This window comes from Martes martes (genome assembly GCF_963455335.1).
Source record: "Martes martes genome assembly, chromosome: 1".
In the NCBI taxonomy this organism is placed as follows: domain Eukaryota; kingdom Metazoa; phylum Chordata; class Mammalia; order Carnivora; family Mustelidae; genus Martes; species Martes martes.
The window spans coordinates 126,010,804-126,037,505 of record NC_137888.1 but is presented as its reverse complement, the minus strand read 5'-3'; the positions used below and the strand labels follow the sequence as shown (position 1 = coordinate 126,037,505).

Below are 26,702 nucleotides of genomic sequence, written 5' to 3'. Positions count from 1 at the left end.
GATCCCTGCCAGTGCTTGTAGAGACCAAAGCACATGGGTCCTAGGCATTTACAACCCGAATTTGGTGATCATGAGGAAACACAGATGATCAGTAAGAAAAAAGAATGGGGACCTCGTCTCATTTACTAGAGTTATACATTTAGTGATTTCAGGAGGAATTGCAGATGTAGTGAGTTTTTATTTTGGCAAAAATATGTGATGATCTCCTAGAGGAAAGCAGTGTAGAGTGAGTATGGAGCTTGTCTTCAGACCCAAAGAAAGTGGGTTAGTGACTCTGTCAGCCAGGAAGGAAGTCACTAGCTTTATTCTAGTCCTTGTCCAATTCAAACTCTTGTTCGTTTGATTGTTTTTTAAATTCCTGAGTCAGGTGCAAGCAAGCTTAGGGATGCTTATCAAGCTTGTAGGTAACAGTTGGAAAGCATAACTAACACCGTATAAAACAATCAGAATTCAGAATTATCCAACAGCTTTGAATGCTAATTTGAAATCTGCAAGATGAAATGTTAGAAGGATAAATCTAGAATCTAGTGTTTAGGTTAAAACAAAAATAAAGCAACACAGAAAGGAGGAGACCTGACTTGCTATTTGTTTGTGTGAAAATGTGTAGGTATTTAATTTACCACATGTTTAATATGAGTGATATAGAGCCGAGTGAAAAGCCAAGCACTGTTATTGATGTAAAATAATAGTAAAAATAATATCCAGTTTTGAGTACTTACTGTGTTAAACACTTTACTTCTGTTAACTCATTTAAGCCTCATAACTGTCCCATGAAGTAGATTTCACATATGAAAAAACAACCTCAGAGAGGACAGGTATCCCGTCCAGAATCTTGGAATTCATTGCAAAACAAGGTTTTAAACTCAGGTCTGTCTGACTCTGTGGTCCCCCAGGTCAGAGGAAGTAATACACAGACACACCATCCTCTGTGCTAGTTAAGAATACATCTACAGTGATCTTCTTGGTTCTGAGGACCCCATTACGAGAAGAGTATTTTTGCCCAAGCATCCTGCCCATGGAAGGTGGCAGTTCTGATCTCTTACCTTAGAGACTTGGAAACACCCATTCGGTGCTAGAGAAACACAGGCAGGGATCAAGCATGATACCTTTATGGCAAAGGAAAGGAGAAGATGTTATCGTCCTTCATGAAGTTATATAGAACCATCGAGGGAAAGATCAGAGTAGGCAGAGGTTTGAGTTGTGATAGCTCCACAACTGGAGCTATCCAACTCAGAGCCAGGCTGCTTTGTGGGGAGGTAAGCTCTCTGTTCCTGGAAGCATTCAAGGGCAGGCTAGATCGCTGACTGCTGCTCTAGGTGGGAGACTGGACTAGATTAGACTCAGAAACACATCTTGCTCCAAGATTCCATGCCCATGCTTCCTGACTCTGGGTGGTAGATGTATTTCAAAACTGTAGAGGATAGCAGCCAGCCCGCTGGAAATCACCTTGGGCACCGGGGTAAAGGTCAGGGGGAACCTGTTGGAGGAGGAGACAGACTGGATACTTTGGCTACCTCTTCTGGGGGTAACAGGAACATTAGTAACTGGTCGTGAGTAAATGAGGGCCTACGAGAAGTAGAGGAAAGGCCCCCAGGGGCAAAAAGTGGCAGAATTTTCAGTGGGTGCTTATTAAATGTCAAGGAAATTCATGAGCAATGCCTTGGCTGTTGCTTTTGGGTTCCCAAGACTTCGATGGCTTAGAACCAGCGGGCCTTGCCTGGAAAGACCCACCTGTGCTGGTCATTGATGCCAAGAAGCAGGGAGAGGTTACACTCTGTTTCCTGAAGTACCTTCTGCAATAGCAAGTAGCCTGTGGCCCGCTTTCCTTCTCCCAGAGACTCGTCTGAAGCAATTACTGTGGTTTTAAGAACAAACTAAAATGGGTGAAACTTCCAAATACAAGGAGGGAGGAAGATCATCCTCAGATCCGTGCTCTTCCACTGAGGCCCCTTGCCTCCCTTGGGGCTCCCCTCTTGGATTCTTCCCCAAATCCTGGCTGGGCACTCAAGAACTCTGCTCTTTCCTGGAAACAAAAACAAAAACAAAAAAAAACAAAACAAAAAAAACAAAACAAAAATCCCAACTACCTATTGCACTCTTCGTGGCCCTCAGAAGCAGGCGGAACAGACTGTGTCTAGTTCCACCAAGCTCTCCTGGTAGGTTTATTCCAAGAAACTGCCCATCACGTCAACAGCTTCAACCACCACCCGTGTTCCTCCTCAATCCGTAACTCCAGATTTAGACGTCCGGCTCTGTTTCCATTCTGAGCGTTATGACAGACTTCCGGGCACTCGCATATTTCATCTGCGTGTTCAAAGAGCAAAAACACGTGTGCAGACTTCCCTGACAATGGGGTTTCTGGCCCAAAGTCCATTACCTGGTGAACAGACCGCTTTATTCCACACGTCTTGGCATTGATTTGGCTGCTTCTCGTCCCTCTTCAATTCCCCATCTTTAAATGCTCAGCGAGTGCTATCAGTCCTCCCCTTGAAATTTCTCTTGCCTCTTCAGTTGTCCTTACTGCAGCACTCTGGTGGAAAACCCTGTATCTTGGGCTTTTTTGACTGCAGCAACCCCACAGCTGTTTTGTCCGCCTCCAGCCCCTTCCCTGCAGCATGCCGGTGAACGCGGCAGCCTGCCAGCCAAAGGCATCCCCCAATGCCTCATGCTCAGTGCATCCCTTCCTTGCAGGTGGAAGAGTTGTCAGCTCTGTGTGTCCGATGGCGTTGATCTTAATGCCTTTAGTTTTGCGGTCAAGGCCCTCCCGTGCTGGTCCATCAGTGCTCTGCCTGCTCGGTACTCCCTTCTGCCACACTGAAGCTGGTCACGTTCTCTTCATTCATGCCACAGTGGGCTTCTCTCGGGCTTCGCCCGAGATACTCCAGGCTTCTCCCTCCGCAGTGCGTGACCACGGGACATGTCCTTCTAGAATAGTGACCTGGAACACTGGCATCCATGGCCCTCTGTCTTCTCTGGTTTCTGCTGCATTTATAGCTCATTGCCTGGTGTGGGCTCCTGATTCTAGACTCTCCGGCACTACTCCCCAGTACTGCAGGTCTTCATCGTCAGAAGAACCTCATGAGCTCTGCTTTTTCTATAGCTCCCATAGTCCCTAGAACAGCGTCCTGTCGACGTTGAGGCTAATGAGGGAGTGATGAATGTACTGCGGCTGAGCATTGGATGAAGTCCCTCCCAGGGCCTGGATTTTATGTGCTGATCCCTAAACTGCTTCCTTCTTGTGCTTAGATATCTGGACCACGTTTAGGTGAGTCGCAAAGATGACTAAGCCTGCCTTGGATCCAGAATGGGATCCAAGGAAGCACCCTTTGCTCTTTCCCATGGCTCCATCAGACCTGCTGGGACACAAGGTATCAGTGACTGAGGACAAGCCAAGTCACCACCTCTCTGGAGCCATACTCTAGGGTTCTAGGAATCCTCAGCCTGCAGGGGGGCATCAGGCTTTTCCTGGCACTCTTGAAGCCTCCCGGGCTGTCTGCTCTCCACGGACCCCCCAAGATGTCTGTAGCACTGATTTTGTCCTTTCTGAGTGCACGAGAGGGCTGAAGAGGAGCACTCCGTCTTCTCCTTCAGCTCTCAGTACTCCTGTGTCACCCACTATTTAGAACTGGCCCTTTCCCAGCCTGCTTCTGCTTAGCCCTGAGACACTGACACTTGCAAGTAGGTCTAACTGACATTTCAGACACACCCCACATATCTGCCAGCATCCCCAGCATTTGTCCCCACTGCTTCACTTTTGAGTGCCCCCTGATGGAGTGATGTAGGGTCACTAACAATGGCCAGGAGTTTCTTCTCCTTCCAGGAGTTCTCTGTGCCACACAAGAAGGCTCTGGATAGTGGCTAAATCATTTGTCCCCAGACTTCTATGCCTAAACCAGGGATTGATGGGTAAGATTTGGCCAATTTCCTCAGACTATGATCTTTTAAAGCTGGAGGCAGTCCAGGCTGCACCCTTAGCCATAGCATAAGTGGGTTTTGAGGTCAAAGAACAAACATACCTACCAATCTGTTTTTTTTTTTAAATAGAAATTAGTGAATTAGAAGAGCGTAAAAATGAAGAATTTTTATGTCTCTCAAGGCACTAGCAATCAGAAGTTTAGATCCATACACACTGCTTTTGTGCCAAAGGTATGTAACCTATGTTAAACATAAGGAAAAAAAATCGATAACTGTAAAATAGTATAAATATATAATATTAACAACAATAATAATGTGAAACATCGTCCGGAGCATTATAAAACGCCTTATATTATGAGCTGTATTGCATCTGATATTGTTATTACTACCACTGATAATATTTCCCCAACACTCATAATCTGAGAACAATTTCTGAGCCCGGTCTCCAAATGTTTGGCTGTGCCTGACTCCGCAGCTGACTTGAATTCCTTGTTCACTGTCTGGTGATTCATTGCACTAAATACCATTTTCCTGATAATTAAAAACTGCTCACTGGCAAGTGGGAGCAGGAACAGGCTGATGCAGGATTTATGCAGAAACACAAAATGAGCCAAAAGACAAATGACCTGTTCTGCCTAGCTAAAGGCTTTTTTTTTTTTTTTCTTTTTTTTTTTTTTTTCTCATCATCTTCAGGGACTTGAGAAAGCCTAGCGGTAATGCAGGAGAGAGGTCTGGAGAGCTGTGTTATTCCAGGATGAGGTAGATGCCGGGAAGCCATGATGGGCACATGCTCGGTCACATCACTCTCCCGATTTCGAGCGCTAGATCCCTGTCCCCAGCCAGAGTCAGGCCAGGACCCTCCGCTAGGGCAGCCCTCTCAGATCCTCATCAGGGGAAAAGCACCCACGTCTGAGCCATTTGGTAGACCTCTGATTTCAGCTTCCCTTCCTCAGTGTGACAATGGTGTCTTCAATTTCTGGGAAAACAAATCCTGATTCCTACTGTCGCCCAGATGTGGAATTTCACAGGCACATCGCATCTCTCCTCCTAGGCTCCTCCATGTGGCCCCCTCAGCTGCTTGGGAGGGGCTTTACTGACAGTCGGGAGCCCCAACCCAAATCAGCTGTGACATTGCCCCCCACCCCCATTTCTATAAGCCAGCAAGGTAGCAAACTTCTCCGTGTTAGTAAACTGCACCCATCATTCAAGTGTGGACTTGCTAACATCTTGGTGCACTTGGTGGCCTATTCCTGGCCTGGAAGAATGCCAGCCCCATCAGATGAGCCATTGTCCTCTGGGAACAGGTCCTTCCCAGAATGGATGGGGGCTAATATCCGTAAAGCTCATTAACTCAGAATCCTTTCTCCTTCATCCTTATATGTGTCTGTGCTTGCAAACCATTCATTACCACACATTCTAGATTGTTTAATTAGACTTTGCGGAAGAGTTCCTGTAGGACAGCTTAGCATACATCGTTTAAAAGGCCTTGATCTAAAATAACAAGGTAGTTATTTTTAAGGTAACTAATAAACTCTAAGTGTCTGACATCCTCCACTGATCACCTCACCTTGCTTCCTCTTCCTACCTCCCCAAACACTTCCTAGAACTGTTTACTGATAATCACCATGAGTACGTCCATGTGCGAGCCCTCCCCGTGTACATCAGGCACTGGGCTGGGTATGTCACTGGCAATATGTTCTGTAATATCTGAGTCACCGTGGGAGGGAGGTGCTAGCTTTGCCACCAGCGGAAGAGAGACCTGTTCTGAGAGAAGAATGGGGCTTTGCTGCATTATGTCAGGCTAATAAGAGGCTTTGGGATTCTATCCTCGCCTAACGGCCCCAGCATCTGGCTCTCAACCTCCTCTCATCTCCGCACAGCACAGAACTTGGGCAAAGTCACAGGTTGTGACACTGACCTGCTGTCTGCTTGGCATTTTGAGTGGGTCTGTGGTTGCCTCACTTCCTGCCCTCACCCCTTCAGCTCATGCTGGCCACCTTCCACCTGCCGCATCTGTTTCTTCCCCCAAAAGCTCTCTCCCTGCTTACCTGCACGGCAGGCCGATCGGCCATCCCCGAAGGCTGACGGGAACCCGGGCGGTAACAGCACAGCTCCCTCCTTCCAGGGAGGGCCAGCCCTGGAGCATGTAGTCACCCACACCAGTGCCTACAACTTCGCTGGGGGCTTCAGCCTGCTTCGGGAGGAAGTGGCTTGAGAACACACTTTTTCTAGGCTGACCGCTTTGCCCGATCTTACTTCCCCACTCACCTGCCCCAACTGCTGCGGGAGCGTCTTTCACATAAGCCACTGGGCTCTCCGAAATTTGTCCCAGGGATTGCTTCTGCTGGAACCCCAAGTTTGGCCTCCTGGTGCTTATCTGCTTTCATTAGACACTTCAGTCTGGTTTCAATGGTTCGTGCTCTTCAGTTGTTCTTCATTCCAAATGAGAACAAGATGAACCCCATCCCTACTTTCCTCCTAGTCCACTGTTAGCAAAGGAGAACACCTGCCTCTCTCTCTCTCTCACTCTCTCCCCTCCCACCATATTCCCCGCAGAGTAGAACATTCCACATAAAGGTGAGAATCTCTCTGTCTGCTTTGTCCAAATCTCAGTCGGCAGATGCCAAAGTCAATGTTGTCATTCCCAGGTTCCCATGGTCTTGACCAACTTGAAGCAAGCAGCCTAGCATGCTAGGAGTGATTTTATTTAATGACTTGGAATGAACCATCTTTCAGAAAGAGTCGTTCTTCTGGGCATGGCACCTGGCTCTCTCTGACTTAAAAAAAAAAAAAAATCCCCCATCACTTCCTTGCTGTATCTTTCTTCTCCCTCTGGATTGTGCTTTAGCACTTTGAATCCTTACCTGAATGACGACCAAAGCAACAGGAACTTGGGGGAGCTGTAGAGTCCTCAGAGTTTTTTGGATGAAAAATGTCAGGTCTAGCCTCTGCATAGAGGGCTGGGAGTCAGCTAGAAGAGGTGCAGTGGGGACGGGGGTGTGGCGCTCAGGGAACCTGGGGGACTGCCTCAGACTTGGGTCCCGACCGGGGGCGCTTAGCACCTGTGCCTTTCCAGACCCGCCTACCCTGCTGACCTGACTCTCCCACCTACCAGACAGCAGCAGAGGGCAGGCAAACCGCCTCCCCTTCACAAGGATGCCAGGCTAGACCATGTGGTTTCGCTTTCAAAGTCCTCTCCTGCCCACCACACCACCACCAAGTGAACAGTGTCTACTTTTTGCCTAATGACACATCAGACATGTTGAAAATTACATTGTGAGTGAATTCATTTGTTTCTTGGCTTCCATTTCCTTTTTTGTCCCCTCTTCTCCGCTTTCTGAATGTGTTTTTTCTGCAGTGACAATTCTCTCTTTTGTCCCCATGCACACCTATTTATCTTGCCACTGTAAACATCAGTGACAAAGTCTATATTCCTTTTTGTATTTCTCATTCACCATTTTTTTCATTTTTCATACTTCAGGGTGTCCGAGGGCATGGGCGTTCATTACCATTTTTCTTTCATTCCACCTCATTTTTTTTTTCTCTGTAGACTTTGCTCTTTTTTCTACCAGCATTTTCTACGCTTTTCTCTTCATGTTTTCTCTTCTGGTGTTCTGTCTTGACACTTCTAACTTGAGGTTTTTCTAATAGCAATTTCTCCTTCTCTCTCTCTTTTTTTTAATCCATCCTTCTCCCTCTTGCAGCCTCGGCCACAGCCGTCAGTTATAACCTTAACGGTGGCCTCCACTCAGAGAAGTTGTCAAGTTGATAAATATTGATATCTACCCTACCATTTTACCACCGCTTTTCTGCTAATGCGTTTGGTTGGCATCAATCAGTTTCTTTGCCTTCTGTGAGTGCTCAATGTGGGAACTGGTCCCGATCTGTCACTTTTAAGTAATCTGCTCCACATTTCATCAAGAGCTCAAAGAGAAGAAAATATGGAGGAGAAGTAGAGGACAGAGAACCAAGCTAGTGTGGCCCATAGGGAAGGGAGATGGGAAGGCCTGGCCAGGCACAGAGAGGCAGTCTGTTTAGGGGGGAACCTGCCCGGCCATACCCTTGCTGCTGGGGACAGCAGCCAGGACTTACTGACCACCGTATCCTCTTTAGGATGTTAACCCTGCTTATCTCCTCTAATAAGGCTCCCCAGGGATGAAGATCTACATTGACCCCTTCACTTACGAGGACCCCAACGAAGCTGTCCGGGAGTTTGCCAAGGAGATTGATGTATCTTTTGTGAAAATCGAAGAGGTCATCGGAGCAGGTATGGCTCTCCCCTCCCCTTGTTTCTGTTCTCTTGGTGTCCAAGCATCTTCTTCCCAACGTCCTAGGTGTTCTCTTTCAGCATAAAAAGTCATCCCATTGAGAAGGAGCTTCTAACATCTTTCTCCCAGAAGATGAGTCTGACTCATCTGCAACATGTGTCTAGGGATCTTTGAGGGGTCTTGATCATGGTGGCCAAGCTTGACTGGTGTTGCAGAGAAGTCAGCTGCAGTTTCAAACATAGCTCTGGAAATGGACTACCGAATGTGGACAGACAGAGAGAGAGAGATCTAGGTACACAGTGAAAAAGACTGAAAGAAACAGTAATTTTTAGAAGCTGGACATAGTGTCTCACTCACTGATAATATCTCCAGGGCTCTGGATCAAGATTGCTTCCCAAATTTTCAGTTTCCCTTTTCCTATATACATGCATTTGGAGGGAGATCATGATAAATTGAAGAGGGACCGCTGTTTCCAGGAGAAAAACCTCCCCCTAAGTGTAATTTCTACAAAAGATCTATGATATGGACGGTAACCCAAGACAGATTTCACTTCCAAGAAACATGTGTGCTCGCAACCATCTTACTGTGTTGAAATAGAAACTCAGCCCAGCAGAGGACTAGCTGCCCGAGATGTTCTCAGGAGATCCTAACTAAAAACTGACCTAGATTTTTTCATCTTTCCTTAATGGATCAGTAGTTGAGTCAATTTGGCAATGGACTCACATTAAAAAGTGAACGAGTAAAATAACCCAAAGTATCATCACTTTCTAAGTAACCTCTTTATGCCTCCTCTGCTGCCTGTTTTGAATCTTCTTAAAACTGTGTCTGCTTTGTGGCCTCTTTCCTACTTTTATTTTCTTCTACAACATTCTTTGTCTTTTCTTCTCCAGTTCTTGTGAGCCGTTATTCAAGCTCTCTTCATGCATAATGCTGTCGTCGTTTTTTTAGTTCCTACGTTTAGAAGTGCTTTATTCATACCAATATTTGGAGAGCCATGGCGTTGCCTCTTCCTGTAACATTTTAACTTGATAAAATACGCTCAGTCGAAGTCTTACAGACAGGCACTTCGTGTATTATCTTTAGGAGGAAAGTCACTATCCTTCCATTCACTGCGTCTCTTAATGCACTGAGGGGTCACAAAGCCATCTGTGAAATTGGAAGTCACATTTGAGAGCTTGCCCCATTGGGCCACCATTTTCGTGCTCTGGTTTCTCTTTTAAAAAGCTCCGCCCATGAGGGGGCTGCTGGGACTGTCCCTGTTGGGACACACCTCTCCCCTCCCACCAGCCCCTCTGAGTCCCAGCCCGCTGGCCGTAATCTGATCCACACGAGTCTATCTGTGTTTCGCATTGACTTTCATTAAATATGTTACCGAACCACGACTTCCACTTCTGTGCAGATAATTTTCTCTTCCTCCTTAGATGCTGACATATTTAAGGATCATGCCTTGGAAGGCTGGATACCAGATAAATTGGATTACTCCTAGGGGCTCAGATTTCTGCAGTGAACTTAAAAGAGTGTTGGGGAGGCGTGCTTTCAGTCCTGTGCACTGTTTCCTCACGTTATTAATTGTTGTTATGTCATGTGGTAATGGTGCTAGTGATTTTAATGTTGTTATTTATGTCATGTGCTTCGAGCGATGTGTTCTGGACTGCATGTCACCCCAGAGAGCACACATCGGCCCCCTTCCGCCTGTGTCAGGGGAAGAGTAAAGAGGCTTTTCACTTTATGACCCTGCCAGGGAGTGATGATTGGGGGTGAGCTCACCCACTGCCGGCTGCCTATAAAGGGACAATCGACAGCCTGGTTCCATCCTTTACTTTCCCTTTTTGTGTAGCCTGGGCTGCCACTGCTGGTGCATCTTCCTCAGAGAAGGTCAGTCCTCTCCGAGGCTCACGTGGCAGTGGGGAGGGATGCATACATCCAGCATTTCATGAGACACCCAGCAGTGCGAGGTAAAGACCTGTGCCTGGTTGCTGCCGACAGCCCTCTACCTGACGCTCACCTCCTCACGATCCAGAAATTCCAGGGCTAATCCCTGTGGATATTAATTCACTATGTGTAACTCGATGCAGTTTTACCAGAAGACGCTTCTAGCTGGAATCAGTCCCCACTCTCTAGTTCTTTTTCTCCTCTCTCCCTACTCCTGCTTCTCCCACACCCCGCCTCACTGAGACTGACTTTACTTTGTGCTAAAAGAGCTGGTGTGAAGGTCACGTTAAAAAGAAAAGCATTTTGTAAGGTAACGTTTAGACAGTGTTGTTGGCATTGCTGCTCTTAACCTCGCGACTGACTGGGAGCCGGGGGCAAAAAGGGGGCTGCAGATCCTAACAACACGGGAAAAGAAGGCTCGGAAGTCATTCATCCTTTCTCTGCTTGGGTACCCCCCCCCAACAAACTCTTATTGAATACTTCTTGCATGTTGGACGTGGGGTTCCAGAGATAGACAAACAGCAACCCTCTCCCCTCCCCAGAGCTCTGACAGTCTTAGTGAGATATAGGCCAGTCATATGTTCACTGTTGGGCCAACCCAGAGCAGCATTCAGTCCCTTGCTCTGGGAATGAGGGGGGGCATCAGGAAGGCTTCACAAGGAGATGACCTTTGACCTAAGCTTTCAAAGACAAAAACTGGTAGAAAGAACGAGATTTTTGTGAAACTCATTAGAGAATGAGACAATGACAGAAGAGGAAAATTGCATGACTTTAGGAGAGAAAGGAACATGACCTTCCAGCAGCAGGCTGCCAGAGGCAGCTGGCACCAGTTCCCAAGAGCTGATACTGTGCATCTCTTTCCAGCCCCGTGTTCAGTGACACCTGTTGGTGGGACCACATCAGCCCCAGTAGGGGTGTTTACATCGTGGGAATTGGCAAATGCTACAAATGGGAGGTCTTTGTTTCTTTGCTTTCTGGAGAGCTCCCCAGTGAACTCAATAGCACACCCCAGCTTCGCAGACCATGCAAGTTTATTTCAAAGGATGCAGAGGACCCCACCCATAACTGCTGAGGGTGGGGCCCACGAAATGGGTTGCGAATGTGGCTGAAGGGATTCTGTTTAGAGTTCAAGAAGATCCTCGTTCATTAAACACTGACCCTGTGCCTGAACTATCGTGGATTCTGGGAAATGCACAATGCCTGACAACCCCCGCCCTGTGGGGCAATAGTCTAACTCACATGCCGTGCTGGTCCACAAGAGGAAAGTGGGCCACTGACAGCTGAGAAGAGGGCCCCAGGGAACACATGGGCCTGGAGATGGGAAGAGAGGCTTGAGGGCAGGAGAGAGTCCAGGGAAGAGAGACGTTGAGGGCCCCTGAGGATGTGGAGGCTTTGGATTGGCTGACTCTCCTCATGGCACATCCTGAGAACAAGGAGGAGAGAAGCCTGACAGGGAGGTGTTTCCTGACAGTAAACATCAAGCACTGAGTCTGGGGAGTCAGGCTGAGATCCGGCATTCCAGAGGGGTGGGTATGGGTTTTATCCCATGGAGGTTGGTGAGTTTTAGGTAGGCATCTAAACAGGCTGGGTGACGGGGATGAGGCTCTAGGGACACAAACTGGATAGAGGCTGTGTCAGGATTGGACCAGAAGGAGATGACAGGGAAGAGTGGGTGAGGCCTCGGAGGCATGGAGACAAGTTACGGGACTTTGCTTGGAAGTGTGGAGAGGATGGTTGTATGGTAGGGTAGTTCAACTAGCCTTCAACTGGAGCGGATCCAAACATGAATGGAACTGATGGGCGGGGGGGCAACATGGAGGTTGTGGCCAGAAATGTGGGGTGCGGGATTAAACCCGTTGAAGGGAGAGAACCCTGCCAGGCCCTGGGGTTAGGAGTTGGCGGTCATGCAAGTGAGTAAAGGCAGTAGAGTCAAGTCTAGGTATTGAAGCTGAAGAGTTGTGGCAACTGTGGGTTTTCTCAATATCTGACCCTGTCTCTCAACATTGCCCTCCAAGTTCCATGAAAGGGACACATTCTCAGAGTTTTTGTTCATCCCACACCAGGCCTGGTGTGGCACTCAGGAGCTCCATCAACTGTTTGTTGCATACGGTTGAAGGAAAGTAGATCCTTGGCAGGGTGAGTAGAGCAGGGAGGAAAATTGGGGGGGACTAGGCAGAGCTTAGGAGAATGGAGAAAACCTAGAGGAAGGTGAAGAGTCCTGATTCACTTGGCGCTCCAGAAGTGGCTCAGTGAGATGAAGTCTGGCCTTCGTCCCCCATGACAGATAATGGATATCACTGGTCTCTTCAAAGAGGGACATAGGTCTTCTGGAGTCTTTGGAAAATATCAGCTCTTCATGACCATGAATCTGACTCATAGGAGCCCTCCCACAGATCAACTCCAATGCATTGGTTAATTCTGATCAGTTCAATCCATAGATTCACCCAGAGCATCAAGCAGGCTGCTATCTATAATTGGGCCCTCCAACATGAATGGCAGTCTGGGTTGTGCAGTGTGCAACCTATGTAGCTGTACGCAGCAGCCTCGATCATGACTGTCAAGTGCATGGAAATGTAGGTAGAAGTGACACTAGAAGGTGGCTTCCAAAGGAAGATATGTCAATTCTATTTTATTAACAAATCTCCTCTTCTGACTCCAGTAGCTGCCAATTCAGCATTTCTACAGAAAACTTTTTTGAGAGAGAGATAGGCTTATGGGGAGAGGGTTGGGTGGTGGGGATCTGTGATGTGCACCGATTCGGAATGGACCACCAAGGCTCCCTGGTTCTCTCCTTTGTAGAAGAAGATGGGTTCTTGGGGATGTTTTGGTAGAAAGTCCACCTTCCAGTCTGATTTTCCCAGGCTGAATCAAAGTGAGGGTGGCCTCAATACTGGATAAGAGTCACAACAGGAAGGGCTTCAGAGAAGAGGATATCAAGTAGATGTCTTGAGTACTTATAATTAAAATAACTGTCATGTATTGAACACTCACCATGGACATACTTTTTAAGCATTGCCTTACATCACTCCCTTAATGTGAGATAGTGTGTGTGTGTGTGTGTGTGTGTGTGTGTGTGTGTGTGTTTAAACTGGTGAGGAAATTGACATTCAGAGGATAGCTTGCCAAAGATTGTGTCGCCAACTGAGTGAATAATAGAGCAAGAATTGAAACCCAGACACAGTCAACCTAGGTCTGGTAAATGTAACCCCCTACATAGCTGCCACTTTGGGCACTGTTCTGGGAAAGAGCAGTGAAGTATACAGGGACGTTACTTCTGCCTGGGGGGTTGGGGTATGTGAGCTTCCTTATTGGTAGTGACAATACTGTCCTAGAACTCAGTATGCCGGTGGGGTAGGTGCCCCTCATTTCCTGGAGAGAGCACATTCTTCCGTCCTCCAGTCATCTTCTTCCAGTATAATCAGCTACCTACCTTAAGGATAGCGATGAGGACCAAGATTGGCAGCATTTTCAGTCATATGTGTTTGCTTACGTTTATGTCATCTATAGGTGGGCAGTTGTCACCTGACCATTGGCAGCCCTAAGAAGAGAGATAATCAGTTCACTCTCACCATGTAGGTATTAAGTATCATGCACACCATGGCCATCAAGCACATTCCATCTTGTCCGCTAACTCCAGGAGCCCAGTAACGGGGACCTGGGGAGCCCCGCCAAAAGGAGGAATGGCGCTGTGATCAAATAAGGAATGTCTGTCCCGGGTACGGGGCTCGGAGGTGGCAGACCGCCTGCCATGGTTTTACTCTCCTTGGTTTAGCCATAACCTACTTACCTCACCCAGGCTAGTGTGATAAAACTGGCTGGAAATCCTACTTTAAAACCTAGTTTAAATTTATTCTTTAGAAGTTCCTTTTCTGGTGGAAGCTTGAATTAGTAACTAGAAGCTCTGCTTTCCTTTTTTCCCCCCAAGGCAGTTTGTGACTTCAAAACGCTGCTGCTAAAAAAAAAAAAAAAAAGTGCAAATGTGTGTAGATTCGCACTGCACATAGCCAACAGCCACCGGTCGAAATACCTGCTAACAGGTTAGATGTTTCATTTTCAAAAATTGAAAATTCTTCCCTTCTGATTTTATATATAATAGTTGAGGCATTTAATGCTGCTGAACCACTTCTTCTCTCTTCCTCGTTTTGTCAAGGGAAGGAGGAAAGAGGAACTGGCAAGGAGCTGAAAACTTGTAGGGGATAATTTCAGGAGCCGTCCGGAGGACAGGCATGGGAACTGGCTAACTTACCCTCAGAGGACAGCCTGGAGGGCCGTGGTTCTCAAACTGGAGCCCAATGTCAGAATCCTCTTCGAGGCCTATTAAAACTCATGTCACAGGACCCCACCTACTGAGCTTCTGAACCAGAAGGTCAGGTCGAGCCGGAGAATCTGCATTTTCTAGCAAGTTCCCTGGCAATGCTACTGCTGTTGGGTGGGAACCACACCTGCAGAACCACCGCTGAGATCCCCTGGCCCCCAGACCGGCCTGAAGCCGGAGCGAGGTCCTAGCCAAAGCGAGGTCTGGTGGTAGGAGAGGCTCCAAGGTCAGCTGCAAAGATGCATGCCAATCGAAGTCCAGCCAGACCAAAATTAGGCTGGCTGCAGTCAGTCAGTGAAGGATCCACGTAGAAATGATCAACCCTAACCACTACCCAGTCATCTCCTATAAGTATCTATTTTAAATATAATGTTAATGCTTGATTTGTGGAGAATATTTTTAAGTATTATGAATTTTTATCGAATACTGCAAATTGTATGGCCGTGCTTTGGAGCTCATGGAAAAGGAAGCTCTTAGAGCTCAGATCCTGGCAAATCAAAGCATCCTGGACAGCAAGCTCTGGCCTTAATGACAGGCAAGGTGTCAGGAAGCAAAAATAATTTCTTGAGAATGGTGTATGAACCTGAAGTCGAAGATCAAGGGGACAGAGTCTCTCAGGTTGTAAGCCACACAAGGCCTTGGTTTTCTGTTACTAATGATGGCAGTATGCCCACCGACCCCCACTCCCTAGGAACCTTGGTGGTGCTAGAGGACCAGAGCCCCCACAATTTAGCTCCCGAGGCTGAGCTAGGGACACCTTCCACATCCCAATACCTGGCAGCCAGACTTCCTACCACCCCTGGCATAAAGCCCTGCTTTGTCATCGGTCCCACTAGTTTGCAGAAACCTGCTCCTCCTCCTTTTTCTCTTCCAGAGCCCACCCCCCACATGCCACCCCCGTCACACCCCACCCCTGGCTTGTCTTAAATCACCACCCACATGTGATGCCCATAGTGTGTAGTCTACAAAACACCTTCTCCAACACTCAACACCCCCTTAGGAAGCCCCGGTGGTCCATCTTTTCTTTTTATTGTGTTGGGATGAGAAAGCTGAGCCTGGGGAGTTGATGTGCCCCAAGTCGGGTGGCCAGGCTGGTGCCCACACGAGCTGCTCCCTCCACTCCCTGCCCCAGTCCTTCTCCCAGCACTGGGGCCATGTAATGACAGGATGGAGCACAGCCTCCTAGTGAGGACAGTGGACTAAGTAGCTTTCTTTGCAGTAGGTCCTTCGAAAACCTCTGGGCTTGGAGAATATGAAGTCATTTCTTTGCCAGACAGGAAAGGAGCTATCTTTACAGAACCAGTATGAAGCCTCTGCTTCCCATGCTGGCAGTAACACTGCTCCCACCGTAGTGACTGACGACTAAGCCCAGCTCTCCCTACCAAAGGAGACCACATGCTTTGAACATCTGTATTTTTTTTTTTTAGAGGAGTTTTAGGTTTGCGGCAAAATCGAGGGGAAGGTACAGAGATTCCCCACATACCCCTTGCTCTGCACACACACGGCGTCCCCCACTCTGCAGCCCTCACTGGAGTGGTACCTTGGGGGATAAACCTACCATGATGCATCATTATTACCCCAAGTCCATGCTTTATAGGTACACTCTTGGGGTTGCATACTGTATGGACTGAGACAATGGTCTAATGGCATGTGGCACTGTGACAGTTGGAGGCAGAGCAGATTCGCTGCCCTGAAAATCCTCTCTGGAGAGTCCATTTCCACTTTATCATTTTAAAAACCTATATGATGCAACGCCCGCGGAGCATACAACTTCAAGCTCGGGAGTAGGAGCACTTCACTTGGAAACCAGCCAGCCACAGGGTTAAACAGTGAAATAGCAGTTGCCAGTTCAGAAAGGAGCATGAGCCACACCCGTCTAAGCAGATGGGACTTGCCAAAGCCACACTTTCACCGGTCTCTTGCCTCTTGTTCTTTCTTTCCACTCAGGTGTATAAAACCTTCATAATTTTTGAACAAGCCCTGCAGTTTCATTTTGCACCTGGTTCTGACCCACAAATTACGTAGCTGATCCTGCGGGTAGCTTTGAAGTATGTCCAGGCTCAGGGTGCACCCAGACAAGTGAATCAGAATTCCTAGAGGTGGGATCCAGGCCTCTGAACTTTGCTCAGAGTACACCTGCTCCCCAGGGTTTTGCGGTGGGCAGCCAACTTCAGGAACCCACTGATGTAGAAGAGAAGTCTTAAACCAGGGCATTCCTGTGTGTGTCGTAGGGGACATCAGAATCACCTGGGGCATTGTCCCCAACTCCACACACTGATGCAGACACTGACGAAGGTACTGATTCCTAAAAATTCTGACCCCATCCGGCTCCCAGGCAGGAAGTCTCCGTGAATGTGAGATCTGTCTATGAGCTAGGCCCACTGTGTTTGCGGTTCCCCACATAAGCGTTGCTGAGTGACAGTGATAGCACAGTTGGGGCATGGTGGTCCCTGGATGGTGACTTTATAGGCAACTGCTGAGCATGCCTTCCGAGGGGCACTGGCGGGAAAAGGGCTGGGCATCGACAGCAATCCTGGCTCTGATCACAGCTGGAGGGTTTGGGGTATGTTTTCTTTGTGGCCCAGTTTCCTTACTAACAAAATGAGCATAATGACACCCAACTCACGAGGGTGCCGTGAGGTTTAAATGAGGTAAGATATGCTGAGAGCCTAGCACACTGCCTGGCACCTGGTAGGCAGTCAATAGACATCATTGTCCTGTCTCCTCCAAGAAGAAATATTACCATATCTTTCCCTTCAACCACTGTCTTCTTACTAAAAGAAAATGTAACTTGTTATTATAGTAACAAGGAGGAAATACTGATAGTCTTCAGTTGGTACATTTATCAAATGTGCAGTCTGTATCTATGTTCATTCAGCTCATGGTTACTGAATACTCATTAGGTCAAGGTGTCAGAAGGATGGATTTTATAGATGCACACTCATATTATAGATCACGCGTATACACATACACATATATGTGCATACATGTAGACACATGTATGCAAATATATACACCTGTGTATATGCACATACTATACACAAGCACATGCACACACATATCTGACAGGTCCCCTGCTGTGCAGTACCTTTAAAAAATTTTTGCTCAGTTGAACAACAAAAGTAATGCTCATTGTAACCATTCAAATAACATAAATGGAATTAGATTAAGTTGATTGGCTTTATTTCCCCACTCTTATTCCCAACCTCGTAGGGCAACCATTTTTAAAAAGAATCTGAAGTTAAAAATAAATTCTTTGTGGATTTTTCCCATTGTGTTCCTTTTTTTTTTTTTTTTTAGATTTTAATTAGTTATTTGAGAAAGAGCGGGAGAGCACAGAGGCAGAGGGAGAAGCAGGCTCCCCGCTGAGCAGGGATCCCAAAGTGGGACTCCATTCTGGGACCCTGGGATCATGACCTGAGCCGAAGGCAGAGGCTTAATGACTGAGCCACCCACGCGTGCTCTCCCCGTTGTTTTTCTTTTACATCCACACACACACACACATCCACACACACACACACACACACATATACACACTGCATTTGGGTACATACTGCGTTCACATTCTGTAGCTTTTTGTCCTTTTCTTCTTCATTGAACAAGACAGTGTGGGCATCTTTTGAAGTCCGTGCGTGTGACTCATCTACTAGTTTTCCGTAGTTCCTGGTATTCCACAGGACGGATGTGTCATTTTCCAGCCATTCCCTGGCTATGGGCCTACAGTGTTTTGCTGTAGAAGGAGATGCTGCAGTGAATAGTCTTTTATAAACATTTAAATACTGGTACTTCTACTTTTTTGGTTAGAGGAGTCTCCAGCAGGTCATAACCCAAGAGCAGACAAAACAGAAGCAAACAGGGAACAGTAAATATGCTCTCCCCACTTTGATGGGCACGCCTCCCCATACCAGGGACCACAGTGGGTACTACAAGCTAGGAACATGAACGAGACTCCATCTGACTTCAGGCAGTTCAGCAAAGCAGCATTTGATTCCTGTCAAAACCAGTGTCACACATGGTCTGTGTCCTCAGGTCCGCGTTGAACTCATCCTCATGGTGCTTGCGCCAAACTCTGTTCCGGCCCTAGCTTCTGATCGATCTCACAGACTCTGGAGCAGTTTCACGCAAGAAACCCTTTCCTGCAGTTCCCTTCCAGTGACTTCCACAGCAGAAAACAAAGGGAACTCCCAACCGAATCACAGAGGCGATGTTACCTTGCTTTTCTAATCCGGCCTGTCATTGATCTGCTCCCGGTTTGCGCCATCGTTTTCCTCCGGAAGCTGAAGGTGAAAGAGAAGGTCCCCCCTGCAGAAAGCTGTCGAGCCCCATCTCCCGTCAGGACTTTGCCACACATGTCAGTGATGCGCTTCCGAGTAGGCCTGAACCGCTTCACATGAAAGAACTAGAAGTTACGAAGCCAGGGGAGATCATAGAACGGCTCTTGAAAGCACATTTAAGAGGATTCAACAGATTCTGTAAAGCAGCTATGAAACAGTGCCACCGGAATTGTTTTTACTCTGGGTCATGGTCCCGCACAAATGTTGAAATGCTGTGGCACGCGTGGAGGTGTGCCGCTCATGTTCGCTCGGAGAAATCACGGCCTGTCCAGCTGCTGGGGGCACAGAGAGCCATTGGCTTCCAGCTGCCCTGCCTTCAGGACCTGCCTCAGCTTTTCCTGCAGAGGCCAGCTCTTCCTGGCAGCCTCGGGCAGTGACTGAGCATGGTGGGAGGCTGGAGCCTGGGCCTTCCTGGCATGGGTGCTCTATACTCTGGAGCGGCCCAGGGGTGGAGGAAACGGACAGTCCCACAGCAACCAGGGTGGCGTGGCAATCTGGAGCTCTCCTTATCCATGCCTGCTTCCTCCTTTCTTTTCATAAGGTTAGGTTTGCGTCATGATTTGAGAGTCTGGCCAGTCCTGCTCCCTCCTCTTCCATCCTGCATGGTATCTGCTAACTTCCCTTCCTGACTTCTCAGGGCCTGCTTTCTGGGCAACCCAGTAGACGCAGAAGCTTTCAGGGCAGTGTAAATACTATCCATCTCATTCAGAGCACTAAAGAACCTGAACATATCCCCTGGCCCCTGGATGTTCTTGTGCCAGGCTGTGCTAAAAATGAATTATGGTCTGCCAAAGTGAAACTGACCATTTCATTTCAATTATTCAGCTGGGACACAAATGAAAAACCAAACGCGAGGAAAAACAAACTCATATAGACTCTGAAATTCCATTTTAGTTACCCGAACTATTTCGAAGAACTGAGGCGAGGAACTTATTTTAGTGTAACCTCTGTGTTTGCTGTGAACTGAACGGGGCCAGGATACCGTAGTTACAATGGGAGAACACCGTTTCCATCCCTATCACTTCCACCACAATTCCACTCTGTGTGCCACTGTGCCCACCACTATTGTGCCCTTGTGGTTCCGCAGACTGAGAAGGAGATGGGTAATGATTGCATTCTTGTTGCAGGGGAATTTGGAGAGGTGTACAAGGGGCGTCTGAAACTCCCAGGCAAGAGGGAAATCTACGTGGCCATCAAGACACTGAAGGCTGGGTACTCAGAGAAGCAGCGTCGGGACTTTCTGAGCGAGGCCAGCATCATGGGTCAGTTTGACCATCCCAACATCATCCGCCTAGAAGGCGTGGTCACCAAGAGTCGGCCGGTCATGATCATCACGGAGTTCATGGAGAACGGTGCTTTGGATTCTTTCCTCAGGGTAAGAGCGGCTCGGGGCATGGACAGCATGTCGGATGCAGGGAGGGAGTGTCTGCATGAGGATAACCTGCCACTTAGGAATCCCCCGATGAAATGTGGGTGGGCATTGGAAATGGTAGCGGGGTTGACGGATTTGTTCCTAAAAGCATAGAACAAGAGGAGCCTGTGGACCCCTCAGTAGGAGGATAGCGTGGAGTAGGGCCTCGATAAATGCTTGTTGGATGAGTACGAATGAATAGAGGCCGGTGAAGGATGGCCATGGGCACCTGCATGAATCACAGAGGTTGAAGAGACTCTCAGCAACTGCAATGCAACTGTGTGACTCCCGCAGACACCAGTGGCCGTTGCGGCCTTTCCCCAGCACTGTCCACCCAGCCTGTTCCCTTCATTCGCAGCTCAGAGATAAAACAGGCTGCCCTTTCCAATGCCTGGGCCACCCACCCTCGAAGGTGGCGTTCCTGGGCAGGAGAGGAAGAGTCTGTCACAAGCATTCACAGGTCTTCTCTGGGCTTGACTCCAAATCAGCCTGCAGCAGAGGTGTGGGGGTCCTCGAGGCCTAAGGCTGGGAGATGTGTAATTGGTCATTGTCAGTCATGCTCACATGGAACCACGCTCGAACCGCTTGCCTTTCTGTGGGACATCAGAGTGACTCAGCAGGGGTGGTGAGGACGGCCACGATGCTGGTATCTGCTGGTATCTGGGGAGTGGCGGCTGGTGGAACAGAGGCCAGCCAGCAAGTCCTGCCTTGGACCAAAGCCTCAGCTGGGGACTAGGGGGAGACTGAGAGCAGAGGGTGCATGGGCAGCATCTCAATGGGGCAGGGTCTACTGAGCAAGGACTTGAGGATACCAAGCGGCAGGCTATGTTTGTCACCAAAGCTACTGAACAGTGGCTGTGGCTGCAGATCAAAGGATCGTTCAGATACTTGGTCTTGAAATATTCATGGGGTGACTCTGCGGTCATGCCCTCTCCTGGGTTCTGGGCCTATAGACATGAAAGGGACATTGCTCTGACGCTGAGTAACAAATCACCTAAGATTTCAGTGGCTCACCACAATTTATTTTGTTCATGAATCTGCAATCTGGGCTCGTTGGGGACATCTCTGTTTCATGGGGTATCAGCTGGGGCAGTTCAAGATCTAGGACCTGGAAGCATCCAAAGTCTCACTCACTCATCTGTCTGGCAGCTGATGCTGGCTGTCTGCTGGCGTCTCTCCAGGTGGGAGGCTTGTGCTTCCTCACAGCGAGCTGCGTCCCAAGAACAAATGTCCCATGAGAAGAAGGCAGAAGCTGGACCACTTTTGTAACTTAACTTCAAATCCCACAGTACCCTTCCACCATTGTGACGGGCTGCCCAGATTCGGGATGGGCGGAAACGGGCCCCACATTTTGATGGGAACAATAACAGGATGTCATCTTACACATAAGAGATGGGAGGTCCTGTTGTCCCCATCTTAGAGACTACAGCATGCCCCAGCAGTCCCTTCTCTGAGGACCCTAGTGCCCCAAGCATCCAGCAGTCATCTGCCTGGATTCTTTATGTTTCCGTGTATGGTGTGAAGAGGTATCATGAGCCAAGAAGAATGGAAATCTTCCTGTGGGAGCCAGGAAAGGCTTTAAAGAGGACAGAGAATTAACTGATACTGGAGAATGAGGGGTAGAGGAAGCAGGCAGGTACAATGTAACAACTGAGCAGTATGTTCAAAGGCCAGAGCCAGCATGGCCTAGCTCTGTAGTGACTCAGGGCCGAGGGCCTGCAGCTTGGAGGAGCTTGTCTGGAAGCTGCATTTGCCCAGACTGAAGCTACTTGAGCAGGGCAAGCACACATTTTTGCCTCCTCTGGGTGCTTAGACAGTAGTGGCTTATTTCTGGGTGGGGGGCGGGGGGATGGGATGACAACGGGTAGGGCCAATGTACACTGCCTAGTATGGCCTCCTTGAGGGTATGGCTTAACGCACTTTATTCTGAACACCACCCCTCCCTCCGAGTACCTAACCCAGGAAGCACCTGTTAAATATTGGTTGAGTGAAAAACATGAAAAGCCATTTCTGGCACCAGAGTGTTTGGAAATGGCAGGAGAAATGGAGTCATCCTGAGTGTACATGGTCTCTTGTTCTTGTAGGCAGACCCCTCATGTCAGACTGGAGTATAGACCATGCTTTCCTGGGGGCATTAATTTGTAATCAGAGATCTCATGAAGACAGCCAAATAAAAGTGAATAGCAGACAATGTTAGGAGAAAAAGTATTTTCTAGAACCAGCCTCCAGACCTTTTTAGGAGCCGTTTATTTCCTACGAGTCACCTGACTGTACTTCACCGAGTCACAACATGACTTGAGGACTGTGATCAGACTCTCTCCCTGGAACATACAGGGGAATGAGGAGATTCATTCCTAGGAGGCTGCAGAAAATCAAAACCCCGCACAGACGCTCCGCACAGGACTCCTTCCGGGTGGGGCCCAGGACATGCGGGCATGTCGGACACCAGGATTTTTCATGATGATGAGGCCCGGGTGGTGGAGAAGAGCCAGGGGCGAGTGAGGAATGCAGGGAAACGGAGGGTAAGGGATGGCAAGGAAGGAACGGCCAGAGCAGGCAGCGCCAGGAGGAAAGGGGAAATGAAGCGTTTCTGACTCCTCGCACGGCATGGAGGCAGGTAATCTATAAATCTAATTTCAGCCTTACTACCAAACCCTGGAGCATAGCAACATTAATTGATGTATCTGCTGCTTGGTAAAATTGAAAAGTAGGTCATCAGTGCAGTTCTGCAGGGCCCATCTTCTGGGAAGTAGTATAATTTTAGGATCACCATTCAGAGAAGAAAGGAAAAGAGTTTGTGCAACTGACTGCCCGTTCCCCCCCCCCCCCGCCCGCCCGCAACCAAACTGGTCATGGTGATTTACACTGGACATGGCAGCTTTGGAGAGTGGCTACAGCTCTGGCTCCAGGTCAGTATCCAAGAGGCTGCGGGCATCGGGGATCCAGTGTGCACATTGGACATGGCTTCTCACCACACACGCGCTGCCCCTCTCTCATTGCAGGACATAGAATCCTTACTTTCTGGAAGGATTAGAAGCATTATTATTTTTTAACTGCATGTTCAGTAGGTTCTTTATTGTCCATTTTTGAAAATATCTGCACCATGGATTATGTAACATGCAAGTCCATAATTAAACATTTCCTTCTTGGCCCCCAAACTTAGAGGATTCAATGTGGTGGCTCCTGTATGGTCATAGGAGCACCCCCTGTGGCCCTCATCAGTGTCCCTCCCATGCCATAGCCTTGCTTGGCCTTGTGGTCACTGCTGGTTCATCCACAGATGGTCATAACTGGGAGACTCTTAGAAGTTACTGAGCAATGTCAAATGTGGACATTTCTTATCAGGGAGGCTCATTCATAGACTGGAGCTAGATGACCATAAGCCAGAGGTCAGGAAGAGAATACCAGATTGGATGCCCTAAGACCTCAGTTCTGCTTAGGGCTCTATTGTGAGTCACCTGGTGGCCTTGAGCAAATCTGTTAACTCAATTTCCCAGTCTATAAACTAAATGCTTTGAGCTGGATGATCTTGAAAGGTAGGTCTCTTACAGTTAAAAAAAAAAAATCTATGACTCATTCTCTTCAAACAAATCAAATAAGGGTTTCATTTCCTGAAGTGGATTTGTCAATGAAAGTTGAAATACCTAAATCCTTCCAGCCTAATAAAAGGACCAGCAAGTGGCTTCAGCGAATTTGCTGGAAAGCAATTTCAGCAGAAAGCACTTCACGAAGGAAAGAAAGTTTAAATGACTTCACTCAGGCCTGTATTTTTTTTTCTATATATGGTGTTTCTACCATGTGATCAGCGTGGAGGCTGATCCTCTTCCAATGTCACCAAGAAAACATGGTCTTGTTTCTCTTTGGATACTGGTGTTCCTAACTTTCAAAGTTCTTCTTGGGAAGTTACACCCATGAACTGAACATAAAACAGTTGAACACAGCAGGCAATCTTTGTGTTTATGTCTTTAATGTTCCCCAAAATCATGAACTCAACAGGCACCATCCTGTCTTATCATGATATGTGATTCCTCTGCAGGTTCTGAAGGAAATGTGTAGCCCTTGCAAAGTCAGCATATTCCATGGAAAAGACCCCAGATGGAGTTAAAAGATCCAAATCAGAGTAGCGTATTTGAGGTACACATGCCTCTACTTTCTGTTTCTATGACCATGGCAGACATCAATAATCAATCATGTCACTTTTTGCTGCAAAGCTTATATGCAGCTTTCTTCTCCACACATTTGAGGAAGTCGTTACCATCAGAGATGGAAAGCCAGTGGAGTAGTAATTTACTATTCTGGACTTGTTTTAAATCAAAGCCACATAGAGTGATTTAAGCCTGATCACTTACACTTTCTGGACTTCCTTTATCTCCTCTGAAAAGCAATAGACTATCCCCTGCCTCTCACAAAGGAGGATCAAAATGTATTCCATTAAGTGTGACTTACCATTCAAATGTCAAGAAATGGAAGAAATCATGTTTGTTCATTAACTGACCCAAATGTCCAGCCTGCATCATGAGGTCCCAGTTGTCCACTATTACAGTTGGGGTGTGGACTACGGGTTGGGGGGGGGTCTACTACAGATGCCAACCCATTGAGCTCAGAATGCACTGCAGGCGAGGTTCTCCTATGGTGATGTCCTAGGATGTCTCCAAAACACACCAGGAAGCTGCAGGAACCTGGAGTATTGGCCCCAGGTGTCCTCCATTCCTCTCACCAGCTGTCTGAGTACATGGGCGAGCTGGTTTGTGAGACATTCTGGCCTGGCTGATAATACCAGCAATCCTTGCTGCTGTCTTAGGATTTACAGGCACCGAGCCAAGCCCTTTCACATGTATTGTCCCACTTAACTTCACCAAAATCCTATGAAGAATGGACACTGTGTACTTGTTTTACAGGTGTGGGAATGACGGCTCTGGAAGTTAAGTGACTTGCCCAAGGGCATCCAGCCAATGAGTAGCAGAGCCTGGACCCTAGGCTGGGTCTGTCTGTCTCCAAACCCCGGACTTTTCACCACTTCTCGGCCTTTGTCGACCCCAGAAACTCTAAGGGTGACTGATCTAAATATTAAAACAAATCAGATAGTAAAGCTGTTCCGTGTAGGCTTAAATGATTTAAAGTGGAAACAGACATATTGCCGCACATTCTTTCAACATTTATTTTCCCAGCGTTGTTTACAATCACCACCAGTCCCCTCCCCAAAATCTATCTACAAGCTGGCTTCTTTTGGGAGACATTCATTTTTAACCACATTGTTGTCTACACTTGCAGAGAGGAAGTAACAAACTGAATTGGAAAAATATGACCCTTGTGACTCTCAGCTGAGATACATTTTCTAATATACGGAAGTTGCATGACAACTTTCTGGGGAGGCGGGTCCCCAGAGATCTACTTAGAGAAAATGAATGGTGCTAGCAAGAGCCTGGCTAAGTTCTCGAGGAAGTGTTGATTGAAGTTCATTAGTGAGAAGGAGGATTCGCACTGCTCACGGCCCATCCAGCTCTCGCAGATGGGCGCCATGTGCCGAACACCAGGCAGACTTTCCAAAAAAGCAGATCTGCGCTTCCTTTTGGAGTTGGTAGAAGAAAATATTGCAGAGAGAGCATTCCAGGCAGGCTGGGAGGGGGTTAAGGTTTGAGTTAGAAGCAGCCTAGAGCCTGCGGTGTGTTGATGCTGGTGTGCTGGGGGCTTCTCCTCTGGCAGGTGTTTTGGGAAGAAGTGGAGGGAGGCCAGGTGCTTGCTCCAGCAGATCCAGTGGTGGGACCCTGGGACGCAGACCCAGGCTTACAGTCTTGCAGGAGGAAGTCTTCAACGTTTGTACTATGGTGGCTAGACTTTTTGATGGCTGGGGTTTTCTCTAATAACCAGGGTATCTTTGCAATCTTTCCTTTTTCCTTATTGATTGTTGCATAGAAAATGCTTTCATAGAAGCGCATGCATATTTAAGTGAGGTAGCGTGTGCGAGTGCCTTGTGTACCAACTCACAGGCAGCAGGTGCTCCCTAAATGGGAGCTGTGCCCACCATCTCTGCTTTCTGTGTTTCACCTGAGGGCACTGGGGAGTGGCTGCCTTGCCCTGTGTCCAGCCGTACCTAGAGGAGACCCAGGGCGTTCCATCTCCTCCCACCCCTCCCCCAGTCAAAGCATCTCAGTGCCTGGGCCATGCTTCGCTTACAGAATACAACTTAGAGCCCTTCGGAAGAATAGCTGGGCTGGGACAAGAAGAGAAAATGTGTTGTTGGCAGCATAGGGACCAATGATATTACCAGTGGGTACAGAAACCAAGACTCAGGGACTTTGGGGAGGCAGGAGGAAGGCTGATTCATTCACTGAGGTGTGTCATCGAACCATGAAGGAGAGCAGCCCCCCAGGAGATGGTGAGCCCACCGATGATGGAAGAGAGAGCAGCACTGCTGGTTGGCCTGAGGAAGAGAAGCCCCAGCTCCCATTCACTAAGAGGGTCCACATGCCAGACACTGTGTCTGCGCCTCTCTTGCCACTGACCCCTTTGCAGTGGGTGTGGTTATC

The 26,702-nt window shown here is 48.1% G+C and overlaps 1 protein-coding gene across 1 annotated transcript in view; it reads left to right on the top strand.

Moving 5' to 3' along the window:
* The window catches only part of EPHB1 (EPH receptor B1), a gene marked incomplete at its 5' end in the record, with an annotated part of 261,845 nt that overhangs the window by 184,620 nt on the left and 50,523 nt on the right, over window positions 1–26,702 (top strand). The window contains 2 exons of the mRNA XM_080807523.1: window positions 8,060–8,182; window positions 19,892–20,139. Coding sequence (XP_080663649.1) covers window positions 8,060–8,182; window positions 19,892–20,139 — 371 coding nt within the window. The remainder of the gene's footprint in view (window positions 1–8,059; window positions 8,183–19,891; window positions 20,140–26,702) is intronic.